This window comes from Melanerpes formicivorus, unplaced genomic scaffold (assembly GCF_026170545.1).
Source record: "Melanerpes formicivorus ecotype bairdi unplaced genomic scaffold, bMelFor1.0.p_v2 SCAF_88, whole genome shotgun sequence".
NCBI classification, from domain to species: domain Eukaryota; kingdom Metazoa; phylum Chordata; class Aves; order Piciformes; family Picidae; genus Melanerpes; species Melanerpes formicivorus.
In genome coordinates, this window is record NW_027142440.1 from 2177947 (window position 1) to 2202758 (window position 24812).

At 63.9% G+C, this 24812-nt stretch overlaps 1 protein-coding gene across 1 annotated transcript in view; it reads left to right on the plus strand.

Annotated features, from left to right (window-relative positions):
- The first annotated feature begins 275 nt into the window (after window positions 1-275).
- Window positions 276-24812, plus strand: part of SSC4D (scavenger receptor cysteine rich family member with 4 domains) — a 34745-nt gene continuing 10208 nt past the window's right edge. Inside the window, 6 exon segments of the mRNA XM_068165410.1 lie at window positions 276-315; window positions 422-541; window positions 11530-11694; window positions 18534-18569; window positions 21169-21474; window positions 24640-24711. Coding sequence (XP_068021511.1) covers window positions 276-315; window positions 422-541; window positions 11530-11694; window positions 18534-18569; window positions 21169-21474; window positions 24640-24711 — 739 coding nt within the window.

A 24812-nucleotide genomic window follows, 5' to 3' on the forward strand; every position in this document is an offset into this window, starting at 1 on the left:
CAGGTTGCTGAGAAATGAGGCTGCCCAGGGGGGGATCTGTGAAGCTCCATAGGAGACACAGGGCAGGAGAGGCTGCAGAGGGCCCACAGGGACAGATTAGGCAGGGATTAGGAGAGCACAGAGCAGCAGGAGGCAGGGGGGCTGTAGTGAGCCCACCACCCTGTGCAGGGAACACAGTATCACAGGTGCCCTGTGCCACCCTGACCCCAAACCACCCAGCCAGGGCCCCCCCACTTCACCCCACCTGCGTGTGGAGGCCCAGCACAGCACAAGCCATGAAGACAGTGATGCAAGAGGGTGTGATGTACCTGCCAGGTAACTCCTGCCCCAGCACACCTCTGCCTACACCGGCAGCCAGCACTGACTGGAGAGCAGGGCAGCACCCAGGGGTAGCTCCAGTCGCTGCCCTGCCTCCTTCCAGCCTTCAGCCACACTCGTGGCAACCTGACAGCCGAGAGAACCGAGGAAACCAAGCCCGGCCGCCCCACGCCTGGACTCCCTCCATCCAAAAGAGGCTTTGAGAATGCCCTCGGGGAAGGCAGTAAAGAGAAGCCGAACTAAGCGGGGAGGGCAGGGGCCGGGCTCCGGCACCGAATCCGAAAGCGGAGGCAGACAAACCCCGGTTCACACCCAGCCCAGCAAGCCACCTGCGGGCTCCGGGCTCCTTCCGGGCGCTGAAGATGAGCTGCTTGCGGGGAGTCCCCGAAAGAGGGGCGTGCAAACCGGGCAGGGCTCCCGCAGCTTCGCCCCGCGCCCCCGGGGCTCTGCCCCCGCTTTAGCCAAGTCCTGCTGAGGGGAGCCCGGGGCCAACCCGGCCCCTCCGCCCGGCCCAACCCGGCCCCTCCGCCCGGCCCCCGCACAGCGCAAGCCGACCCCTGCAGCTCCCCAGCCCCACCGCAGCCCAGGCAGCCGCCTCCAGGCTGAACCGCCGCCCCTCCGCTCCCAGCGCCCCGCGAAAGCCTCTCTCCGGTTTCACCCCGGCAGCGAAGGAGGGGCCGGGGCTCGGGGCTGGGGGAACCGCGCCCTCGCCCCCCAGGACCGCAGGGGACGGCCCGGCTCCCTCCCGGCCGCTTCCCCCCCAGCCTGATCCGCCACGGCTCGGGCACGGACGGACCGAGCCAGGGCCGAATGCGCGTCGGTGCCGTTCCCTCTCAACCGCGACGGCCCCGCGGGAGGCCCCGACGGGCGGCTCGGCCCTGCCCTGCTCGCCACAGGGAAGGGGCTGCGTGCTCTGCCGTGCTCTGCCGTGCTCTGCCGCACCCAACCCGGCCCGGCCCTGCCCGCCCCCAGCCCCGGCGCGCCCCTCACCGCGATCCCCGGCTGCTGCTGCGGGGCTGCGCGTCCGGTAACGACGGCGGCGGCACGAACTGCGCATGCGCCGGCGTGGCCGCCCGGGGCACGGAGGGCGGGGGCGGGGCCAGAGCCCTAGGGGCGGGGTCGCTGTGCCAGGGGGCGGGGTCAACGAGTCAGCTGGGCGGGCCCGTAGCGCTGGGGGCGTGGTCTGAGTGCCAGGGGCGGGGTTACTGTGTCCGCCGGGCGGGGCCGTGGCGCTGGGGGCGGGGCCACTCCTTCCCTTTCCTCCAGCTGGGTTAGAGCCCACGGAGGTGTTGGGGTTTCTTCGGGGAGCGCCGCGGGAAGCGATTGCAGGAGGGGACCTCACTGCTTCAGGCTGTGCTACAGCTAGCTCAGGCCTCGCCTGGGGTCCTTCCCTGGTGGGGGCTGCGGCCCCTAAGTCAGAACCGCCATCAGGGTGTCACAGCATCAGGAAGTGTTTCACCAGTCCTGACAGTCGCAGAGTCATCCAGGCTGGAAAGAACCTCTAAGATCATCGAGACCAACCACGAACCCAGCACTGCCAGGTCACCACTGAACCGTGGCCCTCAGCACCACATCTCCACGGCTTTGAAACCACGGCTTGGCTCCCTGCCCAGAGCCAGCCCCTCTGGCTGCTGCCTCCCGAGGCTCTCCCTGCCAGGAGATGCCACCTAGCGCACGCTGCGCCGAGCGACAGCCCGCACGCCACCACCCCCCGGACGGGGCTGCACCAGCCTTGCTCTAGGTGCATCCCTTCCAACCCACACCGTCCTGGGGTTCTAAGTGTCAGGCATGGACACAGCATCACCATCCACAGGGGCTGGTCTAGGTGCACGGAGGGAGGGATGGATGGATGGATGGATGGATGGATGGATGGTTGGGTGGATGGAGGGATGGTTGGGTGGATGGAGGGATGGATGGATGGAGGGATGGATGGAGGGATGGATGGATGGATGGAGGGATGGTTGGGTGGATGGAGGGATGGTTGGGTGGATGGAGGGATGGATGGATGGATGGATGGATGGATGGAGGGATGGATGGGTGGATGGGTGGAGGGATGGATGGGTGGAGGGATGGATGGATGGATGGATGGATGGATGGATGGAGGGATGGTTGGGTGGATGGAGGGATGGATGGATGGATGGATGGATGGATGGAGGGATGGATGGGTGGAGGGATGGATGGGTGGATGGGTGGATGGAGGGATGGATGGATGGATGGGTGGAGGGATGGATGGATGGATGGATGGGTGGATGGGTGGGTGGATGGGTGGGGAAGGTTTTTAGCCCTGGGTTCTGGACATCTCTCACCAGGGGCTGAGACTGCCAAGATGTGGCAGGTTCTCTCTGATGTCCTCAGCAGAGCTGCCCTGGGGCGGCTAAGCAGGCAAAATCCTGCAGAAAAGGACCTCTGAAGGCAGCTTCCTGCCCAGCAGGAGGCAGGGAGGTTCCATGGTTTTCAGGTGGAGTAGGTCCCCCAGCAAGCAGTCCCCACCTGGCTCCAGGATAAATGGGGGGAAAGCAGGAGAAAGCAGCCTGGGAAGGAGGGAATCAGCATGAGTGGACTTGATGGTGTTGATGGTTAGACCCAGTGATGGTGAATCAGAGAATTCATAACGTTGGAAAAGACCTCAGGGATCATCAAGTCCAAGCTGTCACCCAACACCTCCTGACAACTAAACCATGGCTCCAAGTGCCACATCCAGTCCCCTCTGGAACACCTCCAGGGATGGGGACTCCCTGGGCAGCACATCCCAAGGGCCAATCTCTCTTGCTGGGAAGAACTTTCTCCTCATCTCCAGCCTAAACCTCCCCTGGCACAGCTTGAGACTGTGTCCTCTTGTTCTGGTGCTGGTTGCTAGAGAGAAGAGACCAACTCCCTCCTGTCTACAAGCAGCCTTCAGGGAGTTGGAGAGAATGATGAGGTCTGAGCCTCCTCTTCTCCAGGCTAAGCAACCCCAGCTGCCTCAGCCTCTCCTCACAGGGCTGTGCTCCAGACCCCTCCCCAGCTTTCTTGCCCTTCTCTGGACACCTTCCAGCAGCTCAACCTCTTTCCTAAGCTGAGGAGCCCAGAACTGGACACAGGACTCAAGGTGTGGCCTAAGCAGTGCTGAGCACAGGGCACAAGGACTTCCCTGCTCCTGCTGGCCACACTCTTCCTGCTGCAGGCCAGGATGCCCTTGGCCTTCTTGGCCCCCTGGGCACACTGCTGACTCCTGTTCAGCTGCTGTCAACCACTACCCCCAGGTCCCTCTCTGCCTGGCTGCTCAGCCACTCTGACCCCAGCCTGTGGCACTGCCTGGGGTTGTTGTGGCCAAAGTGCAGCCCCTGGCACTTGGATGTGTTCAATCTCCTGCCCTTGGCCTCTGCCCATCTGCCCAGCCTGGCAAGGTCCCTCTGCAGAGCTCTCCTGCCCTCTAACAGATCGACTCCTGCCCCCAGCTTGGTGCCATCTGCACATTTCCTGCTGATGACTGACTCAATCCCCTCCTCCAGATCATCTATGAAGATATTGAACAGGCTGGGGCCCAGCACTGATCCCTGGGGCACACCACTGGTGCCTGGCTGCCAGCTGGCTGTGGCACCATTCACCACCACTCTCTGGGCTCAGCCTCCAGCCAGTTCCTAACCCAGCTCAGAGTTGCTGCTGTCCCAGCCAGGGGCTGACAGCTTGGCCAGGTCTTTTCCAGCCTTGATTGGATTCTAAGTTCCCCTGGGCAGAGCTGGAGGTTTCATAGTATCATAGTATCACAGTATCAGTCAGGGTTGGAAGGGACCACAAGGATCATCCAGTTCCAACCCCCCTGCCATGGGCAGGGACACCCCACACTAGATCAGCCTGGCCAGAGCCTCAGCCAGCCTGGGCTTAAACACCTCCAGGGCTGGGGCCTCAACCACCTCCCTGGACAACCCATTCCAGGGCTTCACCACTCTCATGGGGAAGAACTTCCTCCTCCCCTCCAGCCTCAATCTCCCCACCTCCAGCTTCATTCCATTCCCCCTAGTCCTATCACTCCCTGAGATCCTGAGCAGTCCCTCCCCAGCCTTCCTGTAGCCCCCTTCAGATCCTGGAAGGCCACAATGAGGTCACCTGGGAGCCTTCTCTTCTCCAGACTGAACAGTCCCAACTCCTTCAGTCTGTCCTCACAGCAGAGCAGCTCCAGCCCTCTGCTCATCCTCCTGGCCCTTCTCTGGACACCTTCCAGTACCTCCAGATCCCTCTTGCCATAGGGGCTCCAGAACTGGAGGCAGTACTGCAGGTGGGGTCTCCCCAGAGCTGAGCAGAGGGGGAGAATCACCTCCCTTGCCCTGCTGGCCACACTTCTCCTGCTGCAGCCCAGGATCTGATTGGCTTTCTGGGCTGCAAGTGCACACTGAGAGCTCCTGGTGAGCTTCTTCTCCCCCAGCACCCCCAAGTCTCTCTCCTCAGGGCTGCTTTCCAGCCAGTCCCTGCCCAGCCTGGATTTGTGCCTGGGATTGCCTCCAGCCAGCTGCAGGACCTTGCGCTTGGTCTTGTTGAACCTCCTGAGGTTGGCTTGTGCCCACCTCTCCAGCCTGTCCAGGTCCCTCTGGATGGATCCCTTCCCTCCAGCTGTCTGCTGCCCCACACAGCTTGGTGTCATCAGCAACCCTGCTGAGGCTGCACTCAGTGCCACTGTCCATGGCACCCACAGAGATGTTGAACAGGACTGGTCCCAGGGCTGATCCCTGAGGGACTCTGCTTGTCCCTGGCCTCCCCTGGGACATGGAGCCATGGACAGCCACTCTTTGGGTGCAGCCATCAAGCCAGTTCCTTATCCATCTAGTGGTCACCCATCACAGCCATGTGTCACCAGCCTGGAGCCCAGGATGTGGTGCAGGACAGTGGCAAAGGCTTTGCTCAGGTCCAGGTTAGGGGTTGGAAGGGACCTCTGGAGATCACCCAGTCCCAGCCCCTTCCAGAGCAGGGTCACCCAGGGCAGCTCCCACAGGAACACATCCAGAGGGGTTTGGAATCTCTCCAGAGCAGGAGACTCCACAGCCTCTCTGGGCAGCCTGCTCCAGGGCTCTGCCACCCTCACAGTGCAGAAGCTCCTCCTGGTGTTTAGATGGAACTCCCCATGGTCAAGCTGACACCCATGGCCTCTTGTCCTGCCACTGGGGACCACTGAGAAGAGGCTGGCCCCACCTCCCCGACCCCCACCCCGTGGATGTTTGTGAGCATGGCTAAGATCCTCCCTCAGGCTCCTCCAGGCTCAGCAGCCCCAGCCCTGCCAGCCCGTCCCGCGGGCCGGGTTTGGGACTGTCCCTCCTGGCCGCTGCCAGCGCTGGCTCGGGCAGCCGGGTGCTGATGGCTGCCTTCCTCTGCAGGTGGCCGCTGTGAGCCGGAGGTGGGAAGGAGCTGACAAGCCCAAATCCCGGGAAATTGCTTCTCCCTTCCCCCGAGGCGGCCCCGGGGCTCTGCCAGCACCCAATTTAGGGCTGTGGCCCTGCCCGCCCTCCTGAAACCCGAGCCATTCCCTCCCCACCATGGCTCCTTAGAGGTCTTCCCTCTCCCCTTCTTCTTCCTCTCCTCCTCCTCCTCCTCCTCTTTCTCCTCGGCAGTGAGGATGCTCTGCCTCAGGAGGGGATGCTGGGCTGTGGCCCTGCCCTAGAGCTGTCCCCAGCAGCCAGGGGTGCAGGGATGAGGGGCTGGAGCTGTGCCGTTGATGGGTGAGATCCTTCTGCTCTTTCCTTGGCTCCAGAAGAGAAGAGTGGACTCTGGGATCCAGGCTCCAGGCTGGGAGGAACACCCGGGACAGGTAGGTGGGCTCTGATGCTGGCTTTAGGTTGCTGAGCTCATCCCAAGGGACAATCTGTGGTGGCTGAGGCTTGGGAGAGGGCTGGAAGAGCTGGAAGGTGGAAGAAGTGATGGAGGGGGAGAGAAAGGGAGGACCAAAGGGGACCGAAGAGGAGCCAAAGGGGATCAAAGGAGGGCCAAAGGGGGACAAAAACAGATCCAAGTGGGAGCAAAGGGAGACCAAAGGCTTAGCAAGGAGGGAACATAAAGGACCAAAGGGAGGGTAAGGGACACCTGAGGGGCAGAAGTGGATTCAAGGGGAACCAATGGGGACCACAAAGTGACACCAAAGTGGAAGCAAATGGGACCAAGAGGAGTCAGAGGGAAGGGAAGGGAAGCAAAAGTGGACTAAGGGGGGGGGGGGAGGTCAAAAGGGAGCAAAGTGGGACCCAAAAAGGGACCAAAGGGGAACCAAGGGAAGCAAAAGCAGACTAAGGGGGGGGGGGGGGGGGTCAAAGGAGAGCAAAAGGGGACCCAAAGGGGACCCAAGGAAAGCAAAAGTGGACTAAGGGGTTCAAAGGAGACCCACAGGGGACCCAAAGGGCAAGCAAAGGGGACCAAAGTGGGGCTAAAGAGAAGGCAAAGAGGAACCAAAAAGAGGCCAAGAAGGATCAAAGGGAGGCCAAAGAGGTATCAAGGGGGACCAGAGGTGAATTAAAGGGAACCAGAGGCAAAAGAAAGGGAACCAGAGGGGCCAAAGAAGACCAAAGGGAGCCAAAGGGATTCCATGGGGTCTTGTCACCAGGTAGGTGAAGGCTTCACTGAGGTTGGGCAGTGTGTGCCTGCTGCTCCTGTGTCACCTGGGGTGAAAACCAGGACCCTCTGTGCCCCGGGCTCGAATCCAGCTCCTGCCCTGGGGCTCTGGCAGCAGGCACGGTGGTGGGGGCTGATGCACAGCTGGGGTTAGCTCCTCAAGCCAGCAGATGGAAGGCACCTTCAGAAGCCCGTGCTCAGGAGCCCTGTGGAAGGCTGCTGTGCTTTGCCCGTGCTCAGGAGCCCTGTGGAAGGCTGCTGTGCTTTGCCCGTGCTCAGGAGCCCTGCGGAAGGCTGCTGTGCTTTGCCCGTGCTCAGGAGCCCTGTGGAAGGCTGCTGTGCTTTGCCCGTGCTCAGGAGCCCTGTGGAAGGCTGCTGTGCTTTGCCCGTGCTCAGGAGCCCTGTGGAAGGCTGCTGTGCTTTGCTGCAGGGCCCCAAGGCTTTCATCTCCCAAGGGTCGCAGCCCCCCTGGGTGCAAGGAAAGGCTGGGGGAGGGAGGGAGGGAGGTCACTTTGCAGCCAGGCCCCGAGGGCTGGGGTGAGGCTGGAGAAGGAGGGGGGGGAAAGCACGGCCGGAGGAGGCAGGCTGGAGCCGCGCTGCCCGGGGTCGGGCGCGGCGCAGCGCCGCAGGGGTTAATGCCCTGCCCGGCGGCAGGGACCTGCTGGCTCCGGCAGCGAGGTGGCCGAGCCGCCAGCGGCCCCCGAGCGGGACCTGCTGCAGGGGTTTGGCCGGGGCAGGGCGGCAGAGGGGGCATCTGTCATCCCTGCCCCGGCAGCACAATGGGGCACATTATGCGGTGCCCCAGGAGGGATGAATGGAGTATTGAGAAGCGCCGCGGCCGGCAGATTGCCTTTCACCCCCCGCCACCGAGCTGCCTGCCCGCTGCCGGCTCTGCCCCCGGGCCTTGGTCAGCAGGGGCCGGGGAGAGAGCAGGGAGCGGCAATGGGGCCGGAGCCCAGCCCCGGTGGCTCCATCCTGCACCGCCAGCACGGTGCTTAGCATCACCTCTTGCTGCTGCATACGAAAGGCACTGAGCAACCATCACCCCAAAAGCCTTGGTCCTGCCATCACCTCCTGCTGGATCACCCCAAAAGCCTTGGTCCTGCCATCACCTCCCACTGCAGCACCCCAAAAGTCTTGGTCCTGCCATCACCTCCCACTGCTGCACCCCAAAAGCCTTGGTCCTGCCATCACCTCCCACTGCTGCACCCCAAAAGCCTTGGTCCTGCCATCACCTCTTGCTGGAGCACCCCAAAAGCCTTGGTGCTGCCATCACCTCCCACTGGAGCACCCCAAAAGCCTTGGTGCTGCCATCAGCTCTTGCTGGAGCACCCCAAAAGCCTTGGTCCTGCCATCACCTCCCACTGCTGCACCCCAAAAGCCTTGGTCCCGCCATCACCTTCCTCTGCTGCACCCCAAAAGCCTTGGTCCTGCCATCACCTCCCACTGCAGCACCCCAAAAGCCTTGGTCCTGCCATCACCTCCCATGGTGCACCCCAAAAGCCTTGGTCCTGCCATCACCTCCCACTGCAGCACCCCAAAAGCCTTGGTCCTGCCATCACCTCTTGGTGGAGCACCCCAAAAGCCTTGGTCCTGCCATCACCTCCCACTGCAGCACCCCAAAAGCCTTGGTCCTGCCATCACCTCCCACTGGAGCACCCCAAAAGCCTTGGTCCTGCCATCACCTCCCACTGCAGCACCCCAAAAGCCTTGGTCCTGCCATCACCTCTTGGTGGAGCACCCCAAAAGCCTTGGTCCTGCCATCACCTCCCACTGCTGCACCCCAAAAGCCTCGGTCCTGCCATCACCTCCCACTGGAGCACCCCAAAAGCCTTGGTCCTGCCATCACCTCCCACTGCAGCACCCCAAAAGCCTTGGTCCTGCCATCATCTCTTGCTGGAGCACCCTAAAAGGCTTGGTGTACTCTCAGGTCTAGCAGCTGCAGGTATTAAGGTTCCTGTTCGTTCAGGAGCCGTTGTGCTCCTTCAGGGGGGGTTGTGCTCCTTCAGGAGGGGTGTGCTCCTTCAGGGGGGGTTGTGCTCCTTCAGGAGGATTTGTGCTCCTTCAGGGGGGTTGTGCTCCTTCAGGAGGGGTTGTGCTCCTTCAGGAGGGGTTGTGCTCCTTCAGGAGGGGTTGTGCTTCTTCGGGAGCACTTCAGCATCAACTGGGGTCGGTGTCCATCCCTTCAGGGGGGTTGCTGTTCCGTCAGCGCCCGCAGGGCTCCACTCAGCCCTGGCTCTGCAGCCAGCCCGGGGAAGCCTCCTGACGGTGGCACTGCTCCTCCAGCGCTCGCTGCTGGCCTGCTGCTGGCTGCCGGCAGCGCTGGCGCCCGGGGCTGCCTTCCCGGCCGGCTCAGGGCCATCAGGACCTGCCCTGCCCCGCAGGGAAGGAGTGAAGCAGAGCTGGAAACCCTCCAGCCCGGCGGTGATTGCTGAAGGGAGCCAAAACACTGCAGGGGAAGTGGCATCTCCTGAAGCTCTTCCTCCTCTCCTGCTGACATTGCCACCCCGTGCCCACCTTGCCCACACGGTGCCAGCCCTCTCCAGCCACCCAGCTGAGGCAGGCTGCCAGGCCAGGCAGGGATTCAGCCTTCCCAGGGGATTTCAGTCTGCCCAGGCAAATGCCTGTGCCTGCTTCCTGCCAGGGGATGGAGAGGAACAGAGACCATGGAAGCCCCTGGGAGAAGCCCTCAGGGAGTGCCAGTCGAGGTGGGGAGGAGTGAGAGCAGCCCTGCAGGAAAGGCCTTGGGGGTGCTGGGGGAGGAGAAGCTCAGCAGGAGCCAGCAGGGAGCACTTGCAGCCCAGAGAGCCAAGCAGAGCCTGGGCTGCAGCAAGAGAAGTGTGGCCAGCAGGGCCAGGGAGGGGATTCTGCCCCTCTGCTCCACTCTGCTGAGACCACAGCTGCAGCTCTGGGGCCAGGTCTGGAGCCTCTGTGCCAGGAAGGCTCTGGAGGCGCTGGAAGGTGTCCAGAGCAGGGCCAGGAGGAGGAGCAGAGGGCTGGAGCTGCTCTGCTGTGAGGACAGCCTGAGGGAGTTGGGGTTGTGCAGGCTGGAGAGGAGAAGGCTCCCAGGAGACCTCCTTGTGGCCTTCCAGGATCTGCAGGGGGCTGCAGGAAAGCTGGGGAGGGACTTTTGAGGGTGTCAGGGAGGGATAGGACTGGGGGGGATGGAGCAGCACTAGAAGTGGGGAGATTGAGATTGGCTGTGAGGAAGAAGTTGTTCTCCATGAGGGTGGTGAGAGCCTGGCACAGGCTGCCCAGGGAGGTGGTGGAAGCCTCCTGCCTGGAGGTGTTTGCAGCCAGGCTGGAGGTGGCTGTGAGCAACCTGCTGTGGTGTGAGGTGTCCCTGGGCATGGCAGGGGGTTGGAGCTGGCTGAGCCTTGAGCTCCCTGCCAGCCCTGACCATTCCATGATTCTGTGATCTGCCAAGGGCTTGCCAGCTCCTGGGGCAGCACTGGGCACATCCATGGGGTTCAGCCCCCACTCCCCATCCCCCATCCCCAGGGGCATCACCATGACCCTGGCAGGGAGGGTGGGCAGCCTGGGAGGGAGGTTGGGCAGCCTGGCAGAGGGGGTGGGCAGCCTGGCAGGGGGGGTGGGCAGCCTGGCAGGGTGGTGGGCAGCCTGGCAGGGGGCGTTGAGCAGCCTGGCAGGGGGGGGTGGGCAGCCTGGCAGTGGGGGTGGGCAGTCTGGCAGGGGGGTGGGCAGCCTGGCAGGGGGGGTTGGGCAGCCTGGCAGGGGGGTTGAGCAGCCTGGCAGGGGGGTTGGGCAGCCTGGCAGGGGTGGTGGGCAGCCTGGCAGGGGGGGGTGGGCAGCCTGGCAGGGGGGGGTTGGGCAGCCCGGCAGGGGGGGTTGAGCAGCCTGGCAGGGGGGGGTGGGCAGCCTGGCAGGGGCGGTTGGGCAGCCTGGCAGGGGCCGTTGAGCAGCCTGGCAGGGAGGGTGGGCAGCCTGGCAGGGGGATTGGCAGCCTGGCAGGGGGGGTGGGCAGCCTGGCAGGGAGGGTGGGCAGCCTGGCAGGGTGGTGGGCAGCCTGGCAGGGGGGTTGGGCAGCCTGGCAGGGGGGGTGGGCAGCCTGGCAGGGGGGGTTGAGCAGCCTGGCAGGGGGGAAGTGAAGCTCCAGCCCTTTCCAAAGGGATGAGGTGGAGTGCCAGGCCCAGCCTGTGGTTTAGGAAGGGCTTTGTCAGGCTGCTGTGCACAGGCAGCTCCTTCCCTGCCCAGCCTGGCTCTGGTGTGGCTCAGCTTGCCCAGGGGTGGCTTGGGGCAGCAGGTGGAGGCTTCCTCTGGGGTTTGCTTGCAACCCCACGAAGAGGAAGCAGAAGGAGCAGCTCCATGTGGGTGCCAAGGGGATGGTTGCCTGAGTGTGCTGGGGGAGAGCTCAGCATTCAGCTGGCCTGGTGGGCTCCATCCTCCTGCCTTAGGGCAGCAGCCCAGCCCTGAGGCTTCCTCTGCTTCCAGCTGGGTCCCAGGGGTGGGAGGTGGCTCTCCTGCCCCTCCACACCCAGCTCTCGTCCCCAGCACAGCCAGGCCGATTGCTTCCTGCAGGGAGCCCTGGTGGCTGCTGCAGCAGGAGCGGGGCAGGGCCGTGCCTGCAGGCCGTGCAGGGGCTGTGCTGGCCCTGCCCCTGAGCCTGCTGTCTGTGTGCCGCAGGGACAGCCTGCTCCGGACACCGCCTGCGGGAGGACCCTGCTGCCGCGATGAGCCTTGGTCCCCGCCTGGGCAGCCAGCACGGCCCGGGGGGGCTGCAGGCTGGGCTGCTGCCTCGCTGCCTGATGCCAGCCACGCTGCTGCTGCTCCTCCTCCTCGACCCCAGCGGTGAGCTGCTGCCTCAGGCGGGGGGAGGGGGAAGTGCCACGGACCCCACAGCCCCACACTGCCTTGGGTGCGAGGAGACCTTCCAAACCCACCCAGCCCAACCCCTGCCCCTGCAGCCCCCCAGGGCCATCCCCAAGCCCAGCAGGCTGCTCCCAGCCCCACACAACCTGCCCTGCACTGCTGCCAGCCATGGGGCAGCTCTCTGGGCAGCCTGGGCCAGGCTCTCCCCACCCTCAGCACCAAACATTTCTCCTCCTCTCCACTCTCCAGCTCCCTCTTGCAGTTCAAACCATCCCCCCTTGGCCTGGCCCTGCTCAGCAGTCTGTCCCCAGCTCTCTGATCTCCCCTTGAGGCACTGCAAGGCCACCAGAAGCTCTCCCTGGAGCCTTCTCCTCTGCAGGCTGCCCAAGCCCAGCTCTCTCAGCCTGGCTCCCAGCAGAGGGCTTCCAGCCCTGCCAGCACTGCTGTGGCCTCCTCTGGCCCTGCTCCCCCAGCTCCCTGTCTGTGCTGAGGGCTCCAGAGCTGCCCCAGCCCTGCAGGTGCTGGAGGCACCCAGGGCCTCCCTGGTGGCCTCAGATTCCTGGGCAGGAGATTGTCTGCTTGGAGAGCCACAGGCAGGACCAGCACAGCAGCCCCAGTGGTGCTGAGCATGAGCAGGGGCAGAGGGAGCCAGTCCAGCTCTCAGCTCCCCCCATGAGCAGGGGCCAGGGCTGGCAGCTGGGGCAGGCAGTGGGCACAGGGCAGCACTGGGAGGACTCTGGTGGCCAAGGGGTGGGAGCTGTGGGACAGTTCCTGGTGGGGCAGTGGCTGGGAGCAGCACCTGGCCCCTGGGGACACCAGTCCAGAGCCACTGCCTGGCCAGACTGGGTTCAGGTGTAGCTGGGAGGAGCCATTCCTGCTGCCCAGCAAGGGTCTGCAGGAGCAGTGTGGAGCCCCCAGGGTGACTGCAGCAGGGTGGTCACAGCCAGGAGGCTGCTGCCACCCTCCTGCCCCTGCCAGGACCCAGCTGGCAGTGAAGGTGCAGCCAGATTCAAGCAGCTTCTCCACCTCCAGCCTCCTCAGCTGGAGCTTCCCAACCCCTGCAAGCTGCTGGTCCCCCAGCTGGAGTGTGGGGACCCCCTGGTGGCTCTGCCAGTGTGCCCCTGGGCTCTGCCCATGCCCTGCACCAGTGGGCATGGACAAGATGCTAACTCAGGGTGGTTTGGCCTCCCATTTGGTAGCTTTCTCCAGCAGCCCAGAGGGGTGGGGGTGGTGCCCGCTGGAGCTGGCTGGGGCTGAGCAGAGGAGCATGGAGGGCTCCCTCTGCTCTCCCAGAGCCTTGGGCTCATTAGCACAGCCAGCCAGGCCTCACTGGCTCAGCCCTCCCTTGGCTTTGCTGCAGGCTGCTCTCAAATGCCTGCCTCAGAGCTTTGATTTTGACTTCAAGGGAGATGGATGTGGAACATCTCACAGGGAAGGTTCCCTTTCAGCCACCACCAGCTCAGCCCTGGCCTGGCTGAGGTGTTCAGAGCCACCACAGCCCAGGCTCAAAAGCCCTTCCTGAAAGGCCTCCCTGGGGCTGGTGCAGAGAGGATCTGCATTGCCCTTCCTCTTCTCCAGCCCATGGGGCTGCCAAACCCTTCCCCAGCCCCTCCTTGGCCAGCCCCAGCCTCCCCCTTGCCTTGCTCTGCAGAATCCCCACATCCTGCTGGGGTCACAGCATCATTTGCCACCCTGCCTGGCCCCAGCTGAGGTGGCAGGGGAGGGCAGGAGCACCTCAACCAGGGCTGGAGCTCCCCAGCATGAGCCAGCAATGGTCACCTCTGGGCTGCAGCCAGAGAAGAGTCACCAGCAGGGCAGGGAGGGGATTCTGCCGCTCTGCTCTGCTCTGCTCAGCCCCCACCTGCAGCACAAGAAGGACCTGGAGCTGCTGAAGAGGCTCCAGAGGAGGCCACAGAGATGCTCAGAGGGCTGCAGAACCTCCCCTGTGGGGCCAGGCTGGGAGAGTTGGGGCTGTGCAGCCTGGATAAGGCTCAGAGCAACCTGAAGGGGCTCCAGGAGAGCTGGGGAGGGACTTTGGGCAAGGGCTGGGAGTGCCAGGGTGAGGAACAATGGCTTTGAGCTGGGAGAGGAGAGACTGAGAGTGGAGATGAGGAAGGAATTCATTGCAGTGAGGCTGGGGAGAGCCTGGCACAGGCTGCCCAGGGAGGCTGTGTGCAGGGTGAGGCCTTCTGGGGCTGAACATCCCCAGGGAGGAGGACATCCACAAGCTCCCTGGGCAACCTTTGGTTGCCCAGGGAGCTTGTGGATGTCCTCCTCCCTGGAAGTGTTGAAGTCCAGGCTGGATGAGGCCCTGAGCAACCTGTGCTGGTGGGAGGTGTCCCTGCCAGCCACAGCCAGACAGGAGCCACCCTCTCATCTCTCTTAGGGCTTCCAGCTCTCCCTCTGACAGCCCTGCTCTGGAGCTGCCTTGGTGGCCCCCTCCAGGCTCCTGCTGCTTCTCCTGGGGGTGACATCCCCCTCCAGAGCAGCAGGAGCCTTCACATCACTGCTTTGTAAGCTCAGCAGGAAGAGGAACAGGGCTGGTCCAAAGCAAGAGGTGGCAAAAGAGGCCACAGAGCCACCACAGCCTGAGCAGTCCTTGGCTCTCATTAGTGTGGATGAATTGTGGTGGCTTGGGAGGTGGCCCTGAAGGGAGGGGACAGTGTCACTGTGGGGCCACAGTCCCAAGACCCCCAAGTCCCAGCCCCAGGAGATCTGTGCTGCCCTTGCTGTGAGCTGGCCTCCAGGATCTGCAGGGGGCTCCAGGAAAGCTGGGGAGGGACTTGTGAGGGGGTCAGGGAGGGCACAGGAACAGCAATGGAAGGGCAGCTGCAGAACTTCAGGTCCAAAAGTGTTTTCTGAATGGCAAACTCCTGCTGGGGAGGGAATTGTGAGGGGGGATGGAGCAGAACTAGAAGTGGGGAGATTGAGGTTGGATGCACCAATACAGGCTGGGCAGGGACTGGCTGGAGAGCAGCCCTGCAGGAAAGGCCTTGGGGGTGCTGGGGGAGGAGAAGCTCAGCAGGAGCCAGCAGGGAGCACTTGCAGCCCAGAGAGCCAAGCAGAGCCTGGGCTGCAGCAAGAGAAGTGTGGCCAGCAGGGCCAGGGAGGGGATTCTGCCCCTCTGCTCCACTCTGCTGAGACCACAGCTGGAGCTCTGGGGCCAGTTCTGGAGCCTCTGTGCCAGGAAGGCTCTGGAGGGGCTGGAAGGTGTCCAGAGAAGGGCCAGGAGGAGGAGCAGAGGGCTGGAGCTGCTCTGCTGTGAGGACAGACTGAGGGAGTTGGGGTTGTGCAGGCTGGAGAGGAGAAGGCTCCCAGGAGACCTCATTGTGGCCTTCCAGGATCTGCAGGGGGCTGCAGGAAAGCTGGGGAGGGACTTTTGAGGGTGTCAGGGAGGGATAGGACTGGGGGGGATGGAGCAGAACTAGAAGTGGGGAGATTGAGCTTGGCTGTGAGGAAGAAGTTGTTGGCCAGGAGGGTGGTGAGAGCCTGGCACAGGCTGCCCAGGGAGGTGGTGGAAGCCTCCTGCCTGGAGGTGTTTGCAGCCAGGCTGGAGGTGGCTGTGAGCAACCTGCTGTGGTGTGAGGTGTCCCTGCCCATGGCAGGGGGTTGGAGCTGGCTGAGCCTTGAGCTCCCTGCCAGCCCTGACCATTCCATGATTCTGTGATCTGCCAAGGGCTTGCCAGCTCCTGGGGCAGCACTGGGCACATCCATGGGGTTCAGCCCCCACTCCCCATCCCCCATCCCCTGAGGCATCACCATGACCACCTTGCTGTGACCCCCTGGACAGGCTGGAGACATCAGTAGGCCATGCTGGGAGCATGCTGGGGGGAGCCCCCCTGGGGGGATGTGGGGATGGGAGAGTTGTGCCCAAGGAGCAGCCAGGCTGTGGGACAGGGGTGGGGGGGAGCAGGCTGTGGAGAGGACCTTGGGTCTGCCTGGGGGGGAGGTTTGGCTCTCCCTATGGCTCTCCAGGAGCACCCCCAGACGTGGGGCTGCTGGCAGGGGTGAGGGACACATCCTGCTGGTGCTGAGCTCCCTCCAGATGCAGGTCAGGGAGGGCTGGGAGCTGATTTGGATTCAAGCCCCAGGCTCGCTGCTGAGCCCCGGGGCAGGAACCAGCAGGGGTCTGTCTGAGCATCGCAGAGCTGCTGCTGCCCCTCCTCAGCTGGCTGGGACCAAAGGCCTCCCCCTGGCTCCCTGACAGCCTGGATGGCAGCAGCCCTGGAGCTGCAGGAGGGCAGCAGCTCTGCCTGGAGGCACACCAAGCACTGCTCCAGGGGAGGCAGCTGGGGGAAACATCACAGAGCCCAGAACCCAGCAGGGAGAGGATGGAAGGGAGCTCTGGAGCTCACCCAGGCCAAGCCCTGCTCCAGCAGGGCACCCACAGCACAATGCCCAGCACCACAATGCCCAGGGGGGGTTGGAAGCTCTCCACACAAGGACACTCCACAACCTCTCTGGGCAGCCTGCTCCAGGCCTCCAGCACCCTCACACCAAACAACTTTCTCCTCCTCTTCACATCCAACCTCCTGGCCTCCACTCTCTGCCCCTTGCTGCCCCTTGGCCTGGCCCTGGCCACCACTCAGCAGAGCCTGGCCCCAGCCTCTTGCCCCCCACAGCTCCTTCAGCTCTTGCTGAGCATTGCTCAGCTGCCCTCTGGGGCTGCTCTTCTGCAGGCTCTCAGCCCCAGGGCTCTCAGCCTTTGCTCCTGCCAGAGCTGCTCCAGGCCCCTCAGCAGCTCTGCAGCCTGCCCTGGACTCTCTCCAGCACTTCTCTGTCTCTCCTTAACTGGGGAGCCCAGAACTGGACCCAGCACTCCAGATGTGGCCTCCCTAGGGTTGAGTAGAGGGGGAGGAGAACCTCCCTTGCCCTGCTGGCCACACTCTGTCCCCCCAGGACCCCCTTGGCCTTCTTGGCCCCCAGGGCACATTGCTGCCTCCTGGGGACCTTGTTGTCCCCCAGCACTCCCAGCTCCTCCTCCTTGGAGCTGCTTCCCAGCAGGTCCCCCCTCAGCTGTGCTGCTGCAGGAGGTTGTTCCTCCCCAGGGCCAGGACCCTGCCCTTGCCCTTGCTGAGCTCCATGAGGTTCCCTGTGCCCAGCCCTGCAGCCTGGCCAGGCCTGGCTGGATGGCAGCACAGCCTGAGGGCTGTCAGCCACTGCTCCCAGCTTGGTGCCAGCAGCAGGCTGCCTGAGGCTCCACTCTGTGCCTTCATCCAGGGATGAAGATGTTGACCAAGACTGGCCCCAGTGCTGGCCCCTGGGGAACTCCTTGAGCTCCAGGCCTCCATCTGGACTCTGCACTATTTATCACAACCCTCTGAGCTCTGTCCTTCAGCCAGTTCTCAACCCTCCTCACTGTCCACTTGCCTGACCCATGCTTCCTGAGCTTCCCTGGGAGGATGTTTTGGGAGATGGACTCCAAAGCCCTGCTGAGGTCAAGGTAGCCTCCATCCACTGCTCTCCCCTCACCTGCCCAGGCAGTCTCACCATCACAGAGGGCTGCCAGATTGGTCCAGCATGATTGCCCCTTGCTGAATCTGTGCTGACCACTCCCAGTGACCTCCAGATGCTTGAGGATGGCCTCCAGGATGAGCTTTGCCATCATCTGTCTGAGGATGGAGATGAGGCTGCTTGGCCTCTGCTTCCCTGATTCCTTCTTAGCTACACACACATGAGCCAGCAGTGTGCTCAGGTGGCCAAGAAGGACAACAGCATCCAGGCCTGGATCACCATCAGTGGGACCAGCAGGACCAGGCCACTGTGCCTGTGTGATACTGCTGCTGCTGAGGCCACTTTGGGTCCCTCACCCCAAGAAGGACGTTGAGAGGCTGGAGCAGGGCCAGAGAAGGGCAACAAAGCTCTGGGGAACAGGGCTGGGGAGGAGCAGCTGAGGATGTTCAGCCTGAAGAGGAGGCTGGCTGAGAGCATCTGGAGGTGAGCCCAGGGGGTGCTCAGGTGGCCAAGAAGGTCACCAGCAGCCTGGCCTGGAGCAGCAGGAGCAGGGCAGGGAGGGTGTCCCTGTGCTGAGCACTGCTGAGGCCACCCCTTGAGTCCTGGGGTCAGGTTTGGGTCCCTCACTGCAAGAAGGACATTGAGAGGCTGGAGCAGGGCCAGAGAAGGGCAACAAAGCTCTGGGGAAGGGTCTGGAGAGCAGGGCTGGGGAGGAGCAGCTGAGGGAGCTGGGGGTGTTGAGCCTGGAGCAGAGGAGGCTGAGGGAGACCTCATTGCTCTCTGCAGCTCCCTGAGAGGAGGCTGGAGCCAGGTGGGGGCTGGGCTCTGCTCCCTAGGATCAGATGCTAGGAGGAGAGGAAATGTCCTGAGGTTGTGCCAGGGGAGGCTTAGGTTGGAGCTGAGGAGCAATTTCTTTGCTGCAGGAGTGGTCAGGGACTGGCAGAGGCTGCCCAGGGAGGTGGTGGAGTCCCCATGCCTGGAGGGGTTCAAGGAACCTGTGGCCATGGCACTTGGGGCCAGGTCTTGGTGGCCATGGTGGGGCTGGGCTGAGGTTGGACTGGAAGATCTCAGAGGCCTTTTCCAACCCAAACAGTTCTATGACTCTCTAAGCCAGCAGTGAGAGCCCAGAGCCACACTCACTGCCCTCACACCTGCAGAGCAGAGGCAGCCATGGGCTCTGCTGCTCTCCCTCCTACAGACCCCTCAGCTCTCCAGCAAAGGGAAGGGTCTGGAGGGTCTCCAGCTCCCATCCCTGCCCACCCCACACCTACCCCGTGCTGCCACCACCCCCCAAGCTGCAGCCCTCCTCTGCTCCCTCTGGGGAGGCTGGGGGGGGACCTGACCCCATCTCTTCTCCCTTGCAGGCACCACCTCTGAGCCAGCGCTGTTGCCATCCCCAGGTGAGATTCTGCCCCTTCTGTCCCCTGGGGAGGGACCCTGCCCAGGGGACCTGGAGTGCCAGGAGGAGGGACAGGGGCTTGGAGCTTGGGGAGAGGGCAGATTGAGAGTGGAGAGGAGGAAGAAACCCTTCAGAGTGAGGCTGGGGAGAGCCTGGCACAGGTTGCCCAGGGAGGCTGTGTTCAAGGTGAAGCCTTCTGGTGCTGAACACCCCCAGGGGGGAGGACATCCACAACCTCCCCTGGGCAACCTGCAGGTTGCCCAGGGGAGGTTGTAGATGTCCTCCTCCCTGGAGGTGCTCAAGGCCAGGCTGGATGAGGCCCTGAGCAACCTCCAGACCCTCCTCCTCCTCAGCAGCAGCTGCAGAGCTCATCCCCCACCCCAGCACCTCCCACATGGGGAGCAGCTCTGGAGGCCTCCATCCAGGCTGCTGAGGATTCACTAACTGCACCCTTGCCCCTTCCCATGCCACCCCCTGGGGCCAGCTGCCCACTTCCTGCCTCTCCCCTGGGGTTGCTGCCCAGGGCAGCTGCTGGGATGTGCTGAGCCTCCGTGCCCATGGCTTGCAGCAGGTGAAGGGGATCATGGAATGGTTTGGGTTGGAATGAACCTCTCAAGGGCCACCCAGTCCAACCCCTGCCCCTGCAGCCCCCCAGAGACATCCCCAACCCCAGCAGGCTGCTCCCAGCCCCACACAACCTGCCCTGCACTGCTGCCAGCCATGGGGCAGCTCTCTGGGCAGCCTGGGCCAGGCTCTCCCCACCCTCAGCACCAAACATTTCTCCTCCTCTCCACTCTCCAGCTCCCTCTTGCAGTTCAAACCATCCCCCCTTGGCCTGGCCCTGCTCAGCAGTCTGTCCCCAGCTCTCTGAGCTCCCCTTGAGGCACTGCAAGGCCACCAGAAGCTCTCCCTGGAGCCTCCTCCTCTCCAGGCTGCCCAAGCCCAGCTCTCTCAGCCTGGCTCCCAGCAGAGGGCTTCCAGCCCTGCCAGCACTGCTGTGGCCTCCTCTGGCCCTGCTCCCCCAGCTCCCTGCCTGTGCTGTGCTGAGCACTGCAGAGCTGGATGCAGTGTTGGTGCTGGGGGGGTCTCAGGAGCAGCTGGAGTGCACCATCGGGGGGGCAGCAGCCAGGCAACAGCTGCCTGGTGGTGCTGCAGGGGTCACCATCTTCTTGAAGGGGCAGAGATGTAGTGCAGAGAGGGCTCCCACCCTGCCCACCACACCTGCTGCCCACCACCTGCTGACCCCCACCTGCTGACCACCACCTGCTCAGCCCCAGGCAGTGCTGGCTGCCTGCTGGGGGCTGGCTGCCTGCTGGGGGCTGTCTGTCTGCTGGGGGCTGGATGCCTGCTGGGGGCTGGATGCCTGCTGGGGGCTGGCTGCCTGCTGGGGGCTAGATGCCTGCTGGGGGCTCGATGCCTGCTGGGGGCTGGCTGCCTGCTGGGGGCTAGATGCCTGCTGGGGGCTAGATGCCTGCTGGGGGCTCGATGCCTGCTGGGGGCTGGCTGCCTGCTGGGGGCTAGATGCCTGCTGGGGGCTGGCTGCCTGCTGGGGGCTGTCTGTCTGCTGGGGGCTGGCTGTCTGCTGGGGGCTAGATGCCTGCTGGGGGCTGGCTGTCTGCTGGGGGCTAGATGCCTGCTGGGGGCTGGCTGTCTGCTGGGGGCTGTCTGTCTGCTGGGGGCTGGCTGCCTGCTGGGGGCTAGATGCCTGCTGGGGGCTGGCTGCCTGCTGGGGGCTGTCTGTCTGCTGGGGGCTGGCTGCCTGCTGGGGGCTGGCTGCCTGCTGGGGGCTAGATGCCTGCTGGGGGCTGGCTGCCTGCTGGGGGCTAGATGCCTGCTGGGGGCTGGCTGCCTGCTGGGGGCTAGATGCCTGCTGGGGGCTAGATGCCTGCTGGGGGCTGTCTGTCTGCTGGGGGCTGGCTGTCTGCTGGGGGCTAGATGCCTGCTGGGGGCTGGCTGTCTGCTGGGGGCTAGATGCCTGCTGGGGGCTGGCTGTCTGCTGGGGGCTAGATGCCTGCTGGGGGCTGGCTGCCTGCTGGGGGCTAGATGCCTGCTGGGGGCTGGCTGCCTGCTGGGGGCTAGATGCCTGCTGGGGGCTGTCTGTCTGCTGGGGGCTGGCTGCCTGCTGGGGGCTAGATGCCTGCTGGGGGCTGGCTGTCTGCTGGGGGCTAGATGCCTGCTGGGGGCTGGCTGCCTGCTGGGGGCTCGATGCCTGCTGGGGGCTGGCTGCCTGCTGGGGGCTCGATGCCTGCTGGGGGCTGGCTGCCTGCTGGGGGCTCGATGCCTGCTGGGGGCTGGCTGCCTGCTGGGGGCTCGATGCCTGCTAGGGACTGGCTGCCTGCCAGGGGCTCGCTGCCTGCTGAGAAGGATCTGCCTCCTGGGGGGGATCTGCCTCCTGGAGGGGATCTGCCTCCTGGGGTGGATCTGCCCCCTGGGGTGGATCTGCCTCCTGGAGGGGATCTGCCCCCTGGGGTGGATCTGCCTCCTGGAGGGGATCTGCCTCCTGGGGTGGATCTGCCTCCTGGAGGGGATCTGCCCCCTGGGGGCTGCCTGCCTGCCGGGGGCTGCCTGCTGAGGGCGCTCTCCCTTCCTGTCCCCTGCAGAGATCCGGTTGGCCAACGGCCCCAGCCGCTGCCAGGGGCGGGTGGAGATCCTCTACAACGGCTCCTGGGGCACGGTCTGTGACGACGACTGGGACATCGTGGACGCCAACGTGGTGTGTCGCCAGCTGGGCTGCGGCCACGCCATCGCCCTGCCCCCCGCCATGACCTTCGGCCAGGGGACCGGCCCTATCCTCCTGGACAACGTGGACTGCAAGGGCCAGGAGGCAGCCCTCAGCGAGTGCTGGAGCCACGGCTGGGGCATCCACAACTGCTACCACTACGAGGACGTGGCCGTTGTGTGCAATGGTAATGGGGCTGGGGTCCTGGGGGAAGGGAGAGCAGCTGCTGCCAGCCTCCCGCGGGGTCTCTAGGTGCAGCTGCTGCAAGCCTTGAGCTCTGTAGGTGCAGCTGCTGCAAGCCTTGTGGTCTCTAGGTGCAGCTCCTGCAAGCCTTGGGCTCTGTAGGTGCAGCTGCTGCAAGCCTCCCTTGGGCTCTCTAGGTGCAGCTGCTGCAAGCCTTGGGGTCTGTAGGTGCAGCTGCTGCAAGCCTTGGGGTCTGTAGGTGCAGCTGCTGCAAGCCTTGGGCTCTGTAGGTGCAGCTGCTGCAAGCCTTGGGCTCTGTAGGTGCAGCTGCTGCAAGCCTTGGGGTCTGTAGGTGCAGCTGCTGCAAGCCTTGAGGTCTGTAGGTGCAGCTCCTGCCAGCCCTGGGCTCTGTAGGTGCCCAAGAGTCACAGCTTGGCTCCTGGGGCCAAGGAGAGCACTGCTGCCAGCCTTGGGCTCTGTAGGTGCAGCTCCTGCAAGCCTTGGGCTCTCTAGGTGCAGCTGCTGCCAGCCTTGGGCTCTGTAGATGCCCAAGAGTCACAGCTTGGCTCCTGGGGACAAGAAGAGCACTGCTGCAAACCTTGGGCTCTGTAGGTGCAGCTCCTGCAAGTTCTGGGCTCTGTAGGTGCCCAAGAGTCACAGCTTGGCTCCTGGGGGCAAGGAGAGCACTGCTGCAAACCTTGGGCTCTGTAGGTGCCCAAGAGTCACAGGTTGGCTCCTGGGGGCAAGGAGAGCACTGCTGCCAGCCTTGGGCTCTGTAGGTGCCCAAGAGTCACAGGTTGGCTCCTGGGGGCAAGGAGAGCACTGCTGCCAGCCTTGGGCTCTGTAGATGCCCAAGAGTCACAGGTTGGCTCTTGGGGGCAAGGAGAGCACTGCTGCCAGCCTTGGGCTCTGTAGGTGCCCAAGAGTCACAGGTTGGCTCTTGGGGGCAAGGAGAGCACTGCTGCCAGCCTTGGGCTCTGCAGGTGCCCAAGAGTCACAGCTTGGCTCCTGGGGACAAGGAGAGCACTGCTGCCAGCCTTGGGCTCTGTAGATGCCCAAGAGTCACAGGTTGGCTCTTGGGGGCAAGGAGAGCACTGCTGCCAGCCTTGGGCTCTGTAGGTGCCCAAGAGTCACAGGTTGGCTCTTGGGGGCAAGGAGAGCACTGCTGCCAGCCTTGGGCTCTGCAGGTGCCCAAGAGTCACAGCTTGGCTCCTGGGGACAAGGAGAGCACTGCTGCCAGCCTTGGGCTCTGTAGATGCCCAAGAGTCACAGGTTGGCTCTTGGGGGCAAGGAGAGCACTGCTGCCAGCCTTGGGCTCTGTAGGTGCCCAAGAGTCACAGGTTGGCTCCTGGGGGCAAGGAGAGCACTGCTGCCAGCCTTGGGCTCTGCAGGTGCCCAAGAGTCACAGCTTGGCTCCTGGGGGCAAGGAGAGCACTCCTGCCAGCCTTGGGCTCTGCAGGTGCCCATGAGTAGAATCTCAGAACCTGTGCCTCTGAGTCTAGGTCAACCAAACCTCCTCTGCCTCTTTTCTCCAGACCTCCCCTCAATCCAGGTCAGCTCCCAGCTCAGCCTGCTGGTGCTCCATAAGGTGACCAGCCTGGTTTGAGTTCCCTGTCATTCCCAGCTCAGGGACTTCCCCACCTCTCCAGCATGAGCCCTGGGGAGGCAGCACGTTGCCACCCACACTGCTGCTCTGACTCAGCCGCTGCCCAGCTGCTCCTTCCCCTTTTGACTTTGCCTTGCTCTGAACTGCTGAGCTTTTCAGCAGGAGACGTTCCTGGAGGTGAGAAAAGCTCTTGAACTCGGCAAGTGAAAGTGGAGCAGCCCTGTGCTGGCCCCTGTGTCCCCCACACCTTCCTCCTGCCTGTCTGGGTAGGCTTTGCTGAGCGGTTGTGAGGCTGTGCAGACCCAGAGCCTGGCCGTGGCTGCGGCCCCTGGGTGATTCCCTGTGCCCTGCCAAAGCAGAGCCAGGGGAGGGAGGGTTGCTGGCTTGGCTGACAGGCTGGAGCAGCAGCAAAGGAGGTCATGGATTGAGCAGGAGCCTTGAATCAAGAGAAGAGAGGTGGAAGGACTGGAGAAAGAGGTGGAGGAGACTGAGGTTGGAGGGTGTGAGGGCATAGGAGCAGCTTGGGCCCTTAGGTGTTTGTAGCTTGGCTGGCCAAGGAGAGCAGGAGAGGCTCTGGGGTGGCCCTCAGCTGAGATGCAGCAGTTGGAACCAAGCACCCCGTGCCCACCTGTGCCACATGGAAGCTCTCAAGAGTCAGCTTTCTGCTGGTCATGGCTGTGCAGGAGAGCACAGAGCCAGCCAGCTCTGCACGGTGCTGGTGCTTTGGCTCTCCTGGGGTGATCCCAGCTGGTTCTCCTGGGGTGATCCCAGCTGCCCTTGGGCATGCACAGCGCTGGCTTTGGATCTTCCCATCTCTCCCCCTCCCATCTCCCCCCCCCCCTCCCGTCTCCCCTCCTTCCCATCTCTCACCTCCCCTCCTTCCCATCATCTCCCCTCCTTCCCATCTCCCATCTCCCCCTCTTTCCCATCTCCCCCCCTCCTTCCCTCCCATCTCCCCTCCTTCCCATCTCCCCTCCTTCCCATCTCCCATCTCCCCTCCTTCCCATCTCCCCCTCTTTCCCATCTCCCCCTCTTTCCCATCTCCCCCTCTTTCCCGTCTCCCCCCTTCCTTCCCATCTCCCCCCCTCCTTCCCTCCCATCTCCCCTCCTTCCCATCTCCCCCTCCTTCCCATCTCCCCCTCTTTCCCATCTCCCCCTCCTTCCCATCTCCCCCTCCTTCCATCTCCCCCTCTTTTCCATCATCTCCCCTCCTTCCCATCTCCCATCTCCCCTCCTTCCCACCTCCCACCTCTCCTCCTTCCCATCTCCCCCCCTTCCCATCTCCCCCCCGCCCACCTCCCCTCCTTCCCTCCCATCTCCACTCCCACCCAGCTCCCTGCACCACATCCAGGCCACTCCAGCAGCCCAGCCAGGAGCTGGGTCTGAGCTGGGCAACGCAGCTGCTTCAAACAACAGCACTGGCAAGAGACAGAGAGGGGAAAGCAGCAGGGGATCCACAACCTTGCTGTCTGCGGGCAGTGAGGGTGGGCAGCAGGTGGGCACTGCTGGCAGCCAGCCCCAGGGTGGGCAGCAGCAGCTGGCATCTCTCTGCTTCCCTTCCAGAGTTCTCGCCCACGCAAGCCAGCGAAGGACCAACGAGCAGGACCCTCACTGCCCCGGCCCAGGAGGGGGAAAGTAAGCTGCTGGGGCCCCACCTGCCCAGGCCTGGCCTGGCTGAGGGCTGCTGGAGAGCAGCATCCACCACACCTCCCCTGCTGCACCTCCAGGACACATCC